This window comes from Bombus pascuorum, chromosome 12, assembly GCF_905332965.1.
Source record: "Bombus pascuorum chromosome 12, iyBomPasc1.1, whole genome shotgun sequence".
In the NCBI taxonomy this organism is placed as follows: Eukaryota; Metazoa; Arthropoda; class Insecta; order Hymenoptera; family Apidae; genus Bombus; species Bombus pascuorum.
Window position 1 is genome coordinate 7,783,078 of NC_083499.1, and position 13,858 is coordinate 7,796,935.

Sequence of the window (13,858 nt, forward strand, 5' to 3'; positions counted from 1 at the left end):
TTACTTTGGTACTTGAATCAGTTGCAAAAAGAATTTCTCGGCATTTCCGAGCTTCGACTTGTCCCCGTCGAAGCTCTTGAGCATTTCCAGTTCGTCGACCTCCGGTAAAATTTTTAAAAGGCCGCGCAACTTTTCCGCCCCGATCTCGTCGTGACTGCCGTCCTTTATAAGCCGAATAATATCTTCGTTCGAACTGGAAATCATCGACACCGTTTTCAATCTGTACCTCTATGTCTCGGATAGAAGATCGCGATAGATCGCTTACCTTCGAAACTGTTTTAGGAATATATTAACGTTCAAACTCCTCTTGCCATCGAGAAGCGCGATCTGAAATAAATTGGAAAGAAACTCGTGTAAGCGAAACTCTATGTAGTAACATAGCAAATACGTAAATACGTAGTACCTCGGTCGGTTCCCTACGTCGTCTCTCGGCATCGGAGTTTGCTCCGTAGGAGGAGCACGAGGCGGCTGGTAATACCGGCGGTACTTGTTGACAAAACAGTCCTTCCATCTCTGCCCAATCTATATCCGCCATGGGAGAATTCTGATGCTCATCGGCAACCAGAGACCAAATGTTGCGCTTTCCGATCACCTAGGAATCACGGTATCGGAAACGATAAAACGATATCGATGGACGCGGCGGAGATGGAGAGATCGTTAAGCAAAGAAGCGAACCTTGTGATTTGGTATCTTGTTCCAATTGATGGTTTTCATTTTTGCCTTGGGGGTGGGTATTTCCTGTTGCGGCAGTAGTCTCGCGTGATTATTCGGCGGCTCGGGGGTGGGTACTCGTGTGACCGGTAATGCGTGCAACGGCGGCGGCATTGGCGGTGGATCCATCGATGCATCGGCGTACGTAGCGTTGCCGGTAAGAAGCGGTGGAGGCGGAGGTGGTGGTAAAACGCGATTTTGTGTCGGCGAGCTTGTACCTGACGGATCAACGGGTACAGGAGGCGGAGGAGGAGGCGGTAAAGGTGGCAGAGGCGTCGTTGAATTGTTCACCGATAACGACGCTTTTCGGGAGGTTCCACACGTCTGATCGGTACCTCGACAGTGACAACAGAGATTCGTCTGGAAAATGGATTACTCGTTCATTTCTTAGTTTTCCGATGGTAAAAGCGAAACAAACGGAGCCATCGTAGGAGGAAATTCGATGGAAATGGAATTGTGAGACAAGCCATTACCTGAAGACTAGGTGAACGCAACAATTTGGTAGCGTCTTCTCGATTCTCCAACAGCGTAGCTCTATGAACCAACGTCTCTGCCGTATCCCATGCTAGATCGCTAGCAGCATCTTTCGGATCCAGCCGTAACAGATGCTGGAGAATACTCAAGAATGGTATTTCTTGCGGTGTATCAGCGATCTAAATAAAGTGGTCGCGGAACAGAAGTTATCGATCGTATCTAATAACGTCAAGCGCAAACAGAACGTCTGCAAAGTTTCGTCTAACGATATCGAGTTCTTACTTGTCCAAAGATCGCATAAAAGACATCCACATGGGAAGAAAGATCGATTCCAGGTGGTCCGTGATTCGATAATTCCTCGTCGGTTTCTCGTTGGTCGTCGAAAACATCGAGCTGCACTCTCAGATCCGGTGCGTGGCTTTTCCTGCAAGAACAATCGCGTCACCTTCCTGATCCGGGTACGTTTTAAGCCCTTACGTCGAGCTCTTCGCTCTATTTTCGTCTCGCTCGACACGACCGCGTTTTCTCTACAATTTCTATTTCTTTATCCTACCGATTTTTCCTTCTCTCTGGTTTTCTTGCTTTCGCGATTCGATCCTATTTCTCCTACTCTCTTTCGTTTCGCCGATTTCTTATGCGAAACAAAGCGAGCTGACGCACACGACGCAACCGATTTATCGTATCTTACGCTTTACGCTCCTGACACAGGTGCGATATAGTTACTGTGTTTACGATTATGCAGAGGACTAACTTTTAAATGCAAAGAATCGTCCCGAATCAAAAGATAAAATTTAGAATATCACTTTGCACTAAACACTACGTATCGTACGTGTATCGTCGAAACGACGATAACAGATTCGTTAAATTGTTTCGCTCGTAGTGAACGCGTAACTAGATGCGTGTATCTCGACGAAGGCCGTACGCGACATGTAAAAGGCGAAAGAAAACGCGAGACGACGACGAATTATGAGATTTCGAACGATCTCGGCGAGCATTCAACGAGTATAAATATTCAAACGAACGAGAGGTATCAGGGCACGGCGGCGTTCCAGCCGAGTCCGTTGGTACCAGCTATAGCTACATCTCATCGCGGCTCGAGCATACTCGCGGAGAGTTAATTCGGTCTTTTCTCTCTCCCTTCGAGCCACGTATTTCGGTTCTTCTTTTTTCCCTTGCTCCTCTCCGTTTTGCGCGAACGTTCTTTCGCTTTCGCACGCGATTTCCATCTTCTCCTCGCCTTCCCCGTTCTCTATCTTTCCTTCATTTTCACCTTCTCTACGTTTTGGATCACGCGCCGTTCGGTTACGAGGAGAACGGTGAATTTTACGAGGAATTCGGCGAAAAAGACAGGAACAAACAACGAGACGAACTAAATCGAACGATTTCCGAATACGTAGATACGCGCGATCGGTAAACCGCTAACTTTCTCGCGTGGTTGCATCGTTCTTATTACAGACACGACTCAACGAATGGAAAGATGGACAAAAATTTGTAGGAAGGTCGAAGCACGATGTCGTTGCGACGAAACGTTGACGATATCGGTCACGATTTCTCTTATCGTAAATCCTGACCGGTGATTTTCTCGATCGATATTTAAAGCAGCTTCCATGTGATTGGTTTTGCTCGATCAAGAATAGTTTGTTCGTCCGTCATCCCGCGGAGGAATGACAGATCGTACTATTCCTGTAGAGGGCTAAACAGAAAGGACAAAACTGCGAGTTCGCGATTCGACGCAAATAATTGTAGTTCCAATCATAGTTTCGTGCAATTCGTCTTACTTTTGTTTCGCTTGCGCACGACAGCGAAGCGAAAGATATCGCTGTATGACGCGATGATCGTACGTATGGATGCATAAACGAGAATAGGTGGAAATGTGATCACCTGAAAACGAGAGAGGGAGAACGGAAATGCGAACACGATGATTGGATTAGTGCATGCAACTGTCGTACATCGCATAGGCTGAATGTATTCCTGCTTCGTTAGTCAACCAATCCTCGATGGAATCGTTTAATAATTCTGGCTAGTTGCGTACGACGCGACGCTCGATGCATGCGCGATATTAACGATGCATTAAGTGCAAATGAGAAGGTGTGGGTACAATAAAGCGCCCTTTCGTAACGTTCATTATTATTTATTATTCAACGATGTTAAGGTGTTAATCAGTTAATGTCATAAATCCAGGTCGTCGTACTGTACTCACCGCAGCTCGTTCAAAATCGGAAGGAGCTTCAAACCTGCAACCGAGATAAATTACGTGTTAGGCTATATTGCTCGTTTCTCTCGCAGATACATCTATTCTAGACATCGTCAACCATATAAAAGTGATTGGGAAATTTCAACATCTGCCTACTAACCGATGAACTCGTTGCGAATTCTTATGCGATCCTTCAGCACTGGCGTAGAGATGACTAAACAGTTTATGAATGCCAATAGTGCGGTCCGATAATCTTCGGCAGTGGCGTTCTGCAACTCTTCCACCACGATTCGTAATCGATATCGTTCGTTTTTCCTTTTCTGCAACGTGTCACCGATCGTTATTTCTTCGCTGTCGAAACGAAGATGGAAATGCAAGAAAAAAAAAAAGAACGTAAAAGACGTTCAACGTTCTCGTTCGCGTTTCTAACGAACGCGCTCGCGCGAACACCAACTCCGGCGTTGCGACTTTTAAAATTTGTTTGCGATGCGATACAAAGAACGAATTGGCTTCCGATAAGAAAACGTGTCGCATAGAATCATCGTTTGTGTAGCGTGCAATAGCGTAGCCGTAGCCTGGTGATTCTCGCGAACGGAGCTTCCAAGCAACATATATCTATTGTCCTTTGTTTGCCGGAGAGAGACCTTGAACTGTGATTTTTACGCAAACTTAGCACGCCACTTTGCGTTCTTTGTGTCTGCATCGAACAGATACGACAACCTTGCGTTTAAACGCTACCTAATACCATCACGATAAAAATTGCGGTTCTTTGAGGTAATACTTCGTTACTTTGCGAACGAACGAACAACCGATCCATGTTCGAATTTGTTACTCAAGTTCGATCACCTGATACGCGTGAAGAGTATCGATAGCTCTCTGTCTTCCATCCTGGCTGTAAACACACAGCGCCGAAAGCAATTCTACCACTTGCTTCTTAACCGAGGGACACGCTGTGTCCAAGGCTGAAATTCAACGAGATATGCGATTAATAGGATGCAATCGGAGCTGGTTATCTGACATTCGAGCTATCGAGAACATTGAATAATTTTACCCGTGGCGAGCTTGACGCAGTAATCGGGATTATCCACGATATAGTCGAGACCAACGTGGGAATCCATATCGGCTGCATTTGACAAACCTTCTGCTCCGAATCTGAAACAAACGAAAACGATTTTGATCGAGTTTCAAAAGTTACCGTCATTTAATTACGCGATAACTCGATAAACTAACGAAGCGGCGCATAAATGTAATTACGTTACACAGAAGGAAAAATCTAATATACCGTGTCTAATAGCGTTTCGTAACGGCCAGTCAACTTCTTTTACCATAATTTGCGAATCACGAGTCGATATATCGTCATGGTTGCTACGGATTTACGGTTCGACGATCTAATGAGATTTCAATGAAGCTTGAAGTTTAACGTTACCGATCATCCTCTGAAAACATCTCGCCACTCTACGACTCCACGGAAACGATTCAATTTCTACTAACAAAATAAACAAGATAAAACCAAGTTGAATTAGAACGAGGTCTAGATCGAGCGTCAACGTGACACGCTCTTCTTTATGCGTGTCTCGTACGAGGCCGCAACTTATAGTCCAATTATCGAACTCGGATAGAAAAGGGAAGAATCTGGTAAGTGACGGCTGTCGAAGACTTTATTTTCGATTTTTAAAGCATATCGAAGTTATTTCGTTGGAGATTTCGATATTCGTTCGGTATGCTGTGTTGAATGAATGGAGGAGCGAGAATAAGCAAGATCGAAATGAAGGAAGGTAGTGTCGCTGTACGAAAAATGAAGTCTCCCGCTTCGTAAGACCGTGAATGTAGAAATATGTACGTCGTCGAAGAATACATAAGTGTAAATACTTACTTACATTGGAGGACACGAGAAAAGAAAGAGAGACAATCGTAGAGTGGAAGGGGAGAGAAAGAGAGAAGAAGAAGGAGGAAAGCAACGGAAAGAAAAAGAGGGGTGAAGAGGCGCGAAAGAGTAAGAGTGAAAGGGAGAGAGAGAAAGAAGAGGGGAAAGGAAGAGAGGGAAATATAGGGGAAAGACCATAGGATTGCGTCACCGTATGCATGCGCATACCTCTAGTCACGTTTAAAAATAGATTCTTGAATATTATTAAGGGCCACCATTAAGGAGTACGTATTATATATACGTATAAGTAAATATTCGATGAATCGATCGCGTCAGTAGAGCTAAGAGCAATTTCTCGTCGATACATTGACTTTCGCTCGTGACGAAAGATCTGAAAATTGCAGTGCATATGTAATTTCGAGTAACGCGTTACGATTGCTCTCGAACACCGATGTAGACGATACATGTTTCAAACGACGAGAACCAATAGAGTACTAATCGTAAATAAGGGAGATTCACGAGTACGTTTCCGAATATATCGCCAGCGCAGTAGAAGCTGGTAGAAATGATTCATGCTGGTACGCCTTGCTGCAGCCGTACTAAGTCATCGGTGCTTCCTGCAATCGTTCCTACCGACGACCTCCAAGTTCGCACTTGCGTGTCTGCATTTACGGTGGCACTGGCCATCTTAGGAAGGCCGCGCGATCCGATACATTGACACAAGAAAAAAAAAAAAAGAGAAAAAGAAAGAATGAAAAGAAAGATACGCTTCGATGTTGAGCTTCGTCCTCTATGGTGCCTTACCAAAATGAATCTTTCGGGTGAGGATATCGCTCGAAAACCGAACCGTCGAACGTTCCGCGTAATTTACAGGCGTTCCTATACGAACGTATGACGAATATACCAAATAACCTATACCAAAGATCGATGAAATTTGGTCGAACGAAAAGGAACGGCGATAAGAACAATCGCAAAGCCTTGTATAATATTACATTTAGTAATTTAGTCGTGACGATTCCTAATACTTAGAGACAAGCAGAGACGATCTTACGAACGCGTGTACGAATTTATGTGTGTATCGTGTATATTTAGGCATACATATACATGAAATAGCACTCTCGACGGACGTGGGATACCATATCGGGTACCTTGTTGACCTCGCCTCTCTTCTCTGTCTCTCATTCTTGTTCTCGTTCTCTTTCGCGTACGACAGCGCAAAGTTAAGTATGTGTTCACTGTTCACCGACAATCTGCTCTCCTCTCTTCCCACGTCTTTCACTACCGACAAAAGAAGTTTCGACCATCGCCAATGTCGTTTCTCGGACGTTCGTCACCGAAAAGAGAATTCCATGCGAATCGCGATCACGTCATGTTCGCGATTCGAATTCACGGAAGATCGCGGTCTGTAGGTCCGCGTGGACGCGTTCACGTTTTGGCAAGATAGATTTTTCTATAGATCTTTACAGCTATAGACGAGAACGGCACTTCGCTGTTCCAACTATCATTGTTCGGCATTTTGATACTAGCTCCAGAAGCAAGTGAGCGATCTACCGCGACATTTCCGAATCGTACCTTGATTGCTTATTCCTTTAGAGAAAACGTGTATCGAACAGAGACCATCTCCATGTATAGACCCACACGATACAGCTATCCTGAATCTTTTCGTAACAACCTACGAAGTGACCAATGGAATTATCGATGATCGACGCATCGTTCTATCATCCGATCAGCGTCTTTTTATTTCGTTTCAGGGTACCGATACTCAGGGTACCGTTTCTGATACAAAGTTTCGAACATCTTTTGCACTGATCTTCGTACTAAGATACGAGGATACGAGATTGCTAGTTTCGTCATGTTTGTCTTCGTGTGAAAGTTGGAATAGAATACTCTGAACGTCCTTGTGCGAAACAAAATGCCTATCTTTCTTTGGATTTTTCTGTCTTTTGCTTTTTGTCACGAATATAATAACAGAATTCTCAGGAAACATAAACATTTACGTATGTCTGCGACGAATCGCATTCGGTGGATGGCACGTCTTGATTAATTCGCATTAAATATACATACGTGTACGTATATGTACCATGTATCGTCTTAACTGTATTAACATATTTCCTATGGTTGTTCAACACGATTCGGAAACAGTTAGGATTTCGAATCGTTCGGTTAATACATCGATCCAAGTTAATTGCGGTTACCTTGTCGCAACGTGGTCATGGCCCTCAACTGGTTGTTGGATTATAGTGGTCAGGATCGCCCCCTCCCCCTCTACTACTTTTACTTTTGTATTTATAATGTTTCTTGATATTTTTAAAATTGAAAATCTTAACTTTTACAATTTTTTTTTTTTCTTTGTCACGAAGAAAATGCTTTTAAGGGAAAATACCTATTTTATGGCTTTTAATTACGCAATATTAGCAGCTATGTAAAATATCACTGTTTACGGTTTGCAGCTACTGATCAAACTCTAAGAAACATTATGTTTCATCACCAACGCTCGAAAAACATTATCGAGTGTTCATTTGCCGTATGAGAAATCAAAGTGAGAAATCGACAAATAATACTGCATCACTTTTTAAAATGTTATACAACACGATTAGAATTCTTTCGTTGTTTATTACGCAAGAGATTTTTTAGTATTGTGCAATACGAATATTCGCTCGAAACTGGAAATAACGCGTGCGCTATTGAATTTGTCAAAACAACAGATCATTTTTATAAATTGAAAAAAATAAAAAATACCCGGATAATAATTATTTTGAACCAATACTAACGAAACAAACAAGTTTCATCGAGAACAATGTTCCTCGCAAAAAAAAAAAAAAAAGGAACGTGACCAGGTTTGACAGGTGCTCATCTTCTAGATTAATGGAACTTGACAAAACGTGGAATAGTAGGAAAGAAAAGTCGCGTACATAGTTCGATACGTAAGATGTTTCTCACCTTTTATTTTCATTTAAACAACGAGCTGACTGGCGAATAAATGGACCGTAGTTTGATCGGCATCTCGATCGCAGTAACACGCGGTTCACGCACACTTTTTTCGTCAAGCACCGATTCACGGAAACTGCGTTTCAGGAGCGCGCGGCACAACGGACCGCCACCTTGCTGCGGAATGATTTACCGCGCATGCGTACTTTCCCTTCGCTCAATTCAACTTCACTCGTCTTCGTCATCCTCTGAATGAAGACTCCACATGTATTTTCCAATTTGCATTTTTTTTCCATTTCATTCGTCCCCTTCTTCAAACTCTACCTTTTCCGGGTCGATTTTGGCTACCATTTATTCTTCCCTTATCCTACCAATATAATATTTCGTTTGTTCGTTTGATTAGCAGTTAAACGTAAAGTAAACGCAAGGATATTTAGGATCTGTATGATTTCTCAGATGTGTACGTTCTTGAAATTACCAAAAATGTACTGATGTCGCTTATTAGGGGCAAGAAATCGATATATTGTTTTCAGTAATATTACTAACGTGTCGTAAATGTGATATTTCTGAAATTTGAAATGCATGTAAAGTCTAAAAAGTACTTTGTAAAACATCTACATGTATACAATATATAAATAAAGTTATATTATCGTACTGTGAATATACAGGAGTCGCTGGTCTGCTCATTGATACAGAAATCTGTAAACTGATAATTTAATTGCTCTATCAATGAATTCAATCGTTCAAACGAAATCGTTTAAAAGCGTTGATGAAAATTTGACGGTTGCGTTGGTTGTGCTGTAGAATAAACCATCCCTGGAGGCTGTTGATGGGTCATCGCGTGACTCTGATGTTGATGAAATTCTGGAGCCCCGTGAGGACCATTCAGTCTCACCCGCTTTGCGTTTTGTCCATGATTATGATCGCCGTTCCCTTGTTGTTGTTGATTTTGCTGCTAAAATTTTACGAAATTCGTAAGAAGGGAAACCAATTACACGAATAAATCTATATACACTCACAGTTTGTTGTTGATTTTGCCGTGCTTTGTTTTCAGTCTTTTCCTCTGTATCGTCATCCGTTAAGAATTCTCGTTTCGGATAAGGAATAGGGCAACCGGCAAATATACTACAACATTATTTAATTAGATTGGCTCTAGATTTACCAGTAATCGATCGATATGATTGAGACAACATCGCATAAATCGTTACAAACATACTCTTGCGTTGGCAATGGTTCTTCTTGGAAGTAAGCATCTTGCATAGAATGTTCGGAAGTTATTCGTTTGTTTGGATCCATCATTAACAGTTTTTGAAGCTGAAATGTTTCAATTAATATTATTATTCGGTAAAATGGTTAAGGCTTAAAATATTTTACTTAGCCTCACCAGATTAAACGCTTTACTATCGGGTTTAATTTTATGTCGATCCATATACTTTGTAAGAGAACAATTTGCATAGCTGTAAAAAGATTTATATTTATATTAAAATTAAGTTACAAATTTTAATTTTTCTGTAAGACAACTACTTTTAAAAAAATACTAACTTTGCTTTTTTAAAGTCTTTCAACAATGTAAGGTGTTCTGGCATTTTCTTAATATCGTCCCAATCCTTTTCCGAAGGAAATCCCATCACATTGAATATCCTGAACATCAAAGAAATTCGTTTCTTTTTGTCTTATCTTTTATGTTATGAACATAGTAATATATCAAACAAAATTTTTACCTATCTAATTGATCATGATGATACGGATTGCTAGTCTTAATATCTTCTTGTCTACAATGAAATATAGGTTCAGAAGTTAAAAGCTCTGCAAATATACACCCAATTGCCCAGATATCTGAAACAATAGAAGGAGAATACTTGGAAGCAATTTTGCAAAAACAGTTAATTTTAATTTTTAAATATATAAAAAATACCTATAGCTTTTGTGTAATGTCTAGCACCTAAAAGCAATTCTGGTGCTCTATACCAAAATGTCACTACGACTGGATCCAAGTCTGCAAGAGGCTTTAACGGGGCATTGAATAATCTAGCAAAACCCATGTCTGCAATTTTTACACGTCCCCTTTCATTTCCTTCTCCCATTACTAAGATATTTGCTGGTTTCTAAATTATAATATATCAAGTTAATCATACATAAAATATTACACATATATGTATAGCGTTTGCAAATATTAATAAATTACCAAGTCTCTGTGAAGCACCCAATTGGAATGTAAATAATGAATACCATCTAGAATTTGATATAATAAAGATTTTACCATACCCTTTGGTACCATAACAGGTTTTTTATTAGCCTTTGCTGCTCTATGAAACTTTATTATGTGCTATCGATTAAAAGAAGAAGCTATTAATATTTTACAAGATAGAAAGTACTGCTTAATAAAATAGCTATATTATTAGAAAGTATTTGTAATAAACATGAACATACCCATAAATCATGTTCAGCAAAGTCAAATAGTAACCATACTTTGCGATCAATGTGTGATAGAAAAACTCTAATTAACGTAATCACATTTACATGTTTTAGTTCCCTAAGTAACTGTAGAAAGGATCATATCAAAATATTTGTAATAAAATTATCATTATTACATATAATGCTAAAGTGTACATATAGAAGAAAGAATCAATACTTACTGCAATTTCTCGACATGCAGACATTGAAAGACCTGTACCTTCAATCTGCTTTAGGCCAAAATCCTTTGTATCTGGCCGAGATTTTAATTCGCTATCTGGTACTCTATTCAAATGTCAAGTATATACGCATTATAATCAGAGAAAGTGAAAAGGATAAAATGAAAAGAATTCACACCTTGTATAAATATTTTATGTAATGTACTTAATGTCTACAATAATTAAAATAAATCATTGTGTATATTATATGTAGATAATTCTAAAAACCATACAAAACATGTATAGGAATTAGTTTTATTTAAACATTGAAGTAGAAGCTACAATTTTCTAATAACAAAAAGATATTTCCTGTAGATTTATACAATTTATGAAAAATTAAAGATTATTCTTATTCATGTAAAATATAATAGTATTAAATGCTACGCAATCTTCTATGTTAGGTTAGAAACACTAACCCTTCCTTTCTGCGAGCTTTATAGACATGCCCATAAGTTCCTCTTCCAACTTTACATCCTTCAAATTCAAAAAGATCTTCGACTTTCGTCCGATCTGTATCAGTTTTTAGTTTAAATTCATAATCCATGATTCTCAGTATTGTTAGGACGATTATCAACTATAGACAAAGAGAGCGATCAACCTTTGCATACACTACCCTGATCAGTTCATTAGACTATTTACCATGAATACAATTGCACACGAATACGTCCTCTGGTGGCAGTATATTCTTTTATAGTAGAAATCCACATTATAGTTAGTAGATGGATTAAAAAATGATCAATTTGTACTTGTAATATATTAAAAACTAATTAAACTGTTTGTACTTAAGTAGATTTCTTAAAAAAATAATACAATACAATTAGAAATGCCGTATAATATAAAAAAGGACTACTTATAGATATAGGTAACTCATATTATTTTCTTTCGTGTATGTGTGAAAACTGGTGAAAACAAGCCTTGTTTGGTACAGTTGAGATGACATGAGTATGAAGATTACCGTTGTTGGTATTAAGTTATCGATAGAAATTAATAATTCGTTATAATTTATAATACCAAAATGCCTGCAACCGCTTTACACAAATTTACAACGTTGATGGGACTATTGTCAATATTACATACAGCATATTCAGCTGCCCAACGTACGTACTGCAATTATAATTAAGAATTTTTCGATCGAATTACCTTTCCTTATTATGTTAGGTTAAGTTGTTTGTATCTTAAATTGTCTTTGTGAAATGCAATTCACAGATCGTTCGTATTTACGGATAACAGAACAGGAATTCATTACCTTACCAATTGATGTATGTATAAAATTAGATTTAAAGATCCTGGCATTATGTGCATATAAAAAGTATGGTGATACGTTTTTATTACAGATTTTAATACAAGGCATTATCAGTTTATTTATGGTTATGTATGGAGTAATGTATATTGCCGGTGATTTTAAGGAAATTCGAGCAGTGGTTGATTTAGAAAACAAATCGTGGGAAACATTAAGAAATCTTCCGTCATTTCAAATATTCAATCATCGTGGAAAATCTTTATCTTCTTAATGCATGCAGTGAATTTTATAAATGTTTTTATTATTAATTTTTGGAGGAGGCACAATAATATAATCATTCAATAAGTAGTATATTCTAATGTATGGAATTGTGTAATTTAAGTAATTATTTATTATTTAATCTTAATTTTATTACATGTATAACAAATACAAAAAGATATTTGTGGTAATATAATATGAATTTTAAATCACATGTTAAAATGTGTGAATGTACATATTGTTTCTAATAAATGTAACAATAGAATATAAATGAAATAAATATTAAAACTTCGTGTTTTCTTATTCATGTATTTTATATTTATTTTATGCAAAATACCAATGAACGAAGAATAAATGTAATTTTATGTAAAGATATCACTTCTTTTGCTTCTTCTTTTCAGCTTCTGCTTCTTTTTCTCTCTCAATTTCGGTAACATATTCTCCAATGGTATCTAAATCTAGCATCTACAACATAAAAAATATGTGAAATGAATCATTCAAAGAAAAGATAGGAAATAAGAGTTTTAAAGTTTATATACCTGTAGAGGTTGACCGCGTCGCATTACGGCGATTTCTAAATTTTTTCTTCCTGATTGTACAACTTCTAGTAAAGCTCTAATAGCCAATTTTATCGTTCCCTTTTCTGTTGCTACTTCCTCCGGTGTATAATATTTTTGTAAAAACTCATGAACAGTTTTAGCATTTCGACCTGTGGCGTTTGCCTTTAAAGAGAAATTAATATTTTTTATTTTTTATTTTGCAATTAATAAGAATAGTCTTTATGCAGGAGACATACCTTCCACTCATAATAAATGCCTGAGGGTTCTGTTTGATATAAGTGTGGAACACCATCATAATCAAAACCAGCTAACAGACATGATATTCCAAATGGTCTTCTACCATTACTTTGTGTATATTTCTGTTTCAAACCTAACAGCAATGATCAAGTTATTTATCTTATAAGCATAGACATAATTGAAATGTAACAAATAAAATATGTTTATTTACCTGCGATGTACCTAGTTATATATTCCAGTGTAACTGGATCTTCTACAGTTAATCTGTGACTCTGACACTCAACTTGTGCTCGATTAATTAGTACTCTTGCATCTGCTGTCAAACCTTAGAACATAAAACAAGATATACATTAGAATATAGTATGTTTGTAGATCGCACTACAAATATTCAAAAGATCTATCCATAAACAAACCTGCAAATGCCATTACAACATGTTCATCTAAGAGACATATCTTACGAACTGTTCGTTCTTCTTGAAGTTTTGCAATGGATTTCTTTTCAACTCCTAAAACGACTACGTCGTTACCACGAACGCCAACCTGATATAAATCAATTTAAAATATTTTCCTTTTAAGAAGATATACATTACAAAGCATAAAGACATACAACATACACATGAAAAGCATTTCAATTTATTTTCAATTCAATTTATTAACTATACATATTTAAACGTATTTAAATATTATTATGCAAATATTTCATATATAGAGAGATATACT

At 38.1% G+C, this 13,858-nt stretch overlaps 5 protein-coding genes across 7 annotated transcripts in view; 2 read left to right on the forward strand and 3 right to left on the reverse strand.

Annotated features, from left to right (window-relative positions):
- On the reverse strand, window positions 1-4,825 carry LOC132912853 (inverted formin-2-like). The gene is made up of 9 exons (XM_060970631.1): window positions 4,806-4,825; window positions 4,431-4,531; window positions 4,212-4,341; window positions 1,468-1,609; window positions 1,185-1,364; window positions 676-1,071; window positions 404-592; window positions 266-327; window positions 1-193 (listed from the first exon to the last, which is right to left on the reverse strand). The coding sequence occupies exons 1-9, from the start codon at window positions 4,823-4,825 to the stop codon at window positions 1-3; spliced, it is 1,413 nt and encodes a 470-aa protein (XP_060826614.1).
- On the reverse strand, window positions 4,226-11,554 carry LOC132912713 (cyclin-dependent kinase 8). Of its 3 annotated transcripts, none has more exons than XM_060970391.1 (14): window positions 11,457-11,554; window positions 11,260-11,417; window positions 10,808-10,910; window positions 10,602-10,712; window positions 10,357-10,497; window positions 10,087-10,276; window positions 9,893-10,007; window positions 9,714-9,812; window positions 9,556-9,628; window positions 9,388-9,485; window positions 9,191-9,296; window positions 8,184-9,126; window positions 4,431-4,531; window positions 4,226-4,341 (listed from the first exon to the last, which is right to left on the reverse strand). In XM_060970391.1, the coding sequence occupies exons 2-12, from the start codon at window positions 11,385-11,387 to the stop codon at window positions 8,929-8,931; spliced, it is 1,362 nt and encodes a 453-aa protein (XP_060826374.1). In that variant the 5' UTR covers window positions 11,388-11,417; window positions 11,457-11,554; the 3' UTR covers window positions 4,226-4,341; window positions 4,431-4,531; window positions 8,184-8,928. The 3 variants fall into 3 exon arrangements, with proteins under 3 accessions (XP_060826374.1, XP_060826372.1, XP_060826373.1); XM_060970389.1 differs by lacking the exon at window positions 11,457-11,554 and having other exon boundaries at window positions 8,184-8,737; window positions 8,827-9,126; XM_060970390.1 differs by lacking the exon at window positions 11,457-11,554 and having other exon boundaries at window positions 8,184-9,123.
- LOC132912710 (suppressor of hairless protein) overlaps window positions 5,168-13,858 on the forward strand; it is a 26,959-nt gene continuing 18,268 nt past the window's right edge. Inside the window, exon 1 of the mRNA XM_060970382.1 lies at window positions 5,168-5,179. The gene's annotated coding sequence lies outside the window, so the exon portion shown is untranslated. The remainder of the gene's footprint in view (window positions 5,180-13,858) is intronic.
- Window positions 11,700-12,644, forward strand: LOC132912736 (ER membrane protein complex subunit 5). The gene is made up of 3 exons (XM_060970429.1): window positions 11,700-11,940; window positions 12,050-12,102; window positions 12,178-12,644. The coding sequence occupies exons 1-3, from the start codon at window positions 11,859-11,861 to the stop codon at window positions 12,352-12,354; spliced, it is 312 nt and encodes a 103-aa protein (XP_060826412.1). The 5' UTR covers window positions 11,700-11,858; the 3' UTR covers window positions 12,355-12,644.
- Window positions 12,635-13,858, reverse strand: part of LOC132912723 (proteasome subunit alpha type-7-1) — a 1,547-nt gene continuing 323 nt past the window's right edge. The window contains exons 2-6 of the mRNA XM_060970410.1: window positions 13,552-13,678; window positions 13,350-13,463; window positions 13,138-13,271; window positions 12,881-13,063; window positions 12,635-12,806 (exon numbers count right to left, since the gene is read on the reverse strand). Of these exons, the coding sequence (XP_060826393.1) occupies window positions 12,717-12,806; window positions 12,881-13,063; window positions 13,138-13,271; window positions 13,350-13,463; window positions 13,552-13,678 (648 nt within the window). The 3' untranslated portion in view covers window positions 12,635-12,716. The remainder of the gene's footprint in view (window positions 12,807-12,880; window positions 13,064-13,137; window positions 13,272-13,349; window positions 13,464-13,551; window positions 13,679-13,858) is intronic.

Coding starts and splice junctions, on each gene's coding strand:
- LOC132912713 (XM_060970391.1), bottom strand. CDS start 11,387: ATGGATTATGAATTTAAACTAAAAACTGATACAGATCGGACGAAAGTC. Junction 10,911..11,259: donor AAAGCTCGCAGAAAGGAAGG/GTTAGTGTTTCT, acceptor ACATTTGAATAG/AGTACCAGATAGCGAATTAA. Junction 9,813..9,892: donor CATCATGATCAATTAGATAG/GTAAAAATTTTG, acceptor TTTGATGTTCAG/GATATTCAATGTGATGGGAT.
- LOC132912736 (XM_060970429.1), top strand. CDS start 11,859: ATGCCTGCAACCGCTTTACACAAATTTACAACGTTGATGGGACTATTG. Junction 11,941..12,049: donor AGCATATTCAGCTGCCCAAC/GTACGTACTGCA, acceptor TGCAATTCACAG/ATCGTTCGTATTTACGGATA. Junction 12,103..12,177: donor TCATTACCTTACCAATTGAT/GTATGTATAAAA, acceptor TTTTTATTACAG/ATTTTAATACAAGGCATTAT.
- LOC132912853 (XM_060970631.1), bottom strand. CDS start 4,825: ATGTTTTCAGAGGATGATCG. Junction 1,610..4,211: donor TATCAGGTGATCGAACTTGA/GTAACAAATTCG, acceptor TTGTTCTTGCAG/GAAAAGCCACGCACCGGATC. Junction 194..265: donor TTCCTAAAACAGTTTCGAAG/GTAAGCGATCTA, acceptor GATGATTTCCAG/TTCGAACGAAGATATTATTC.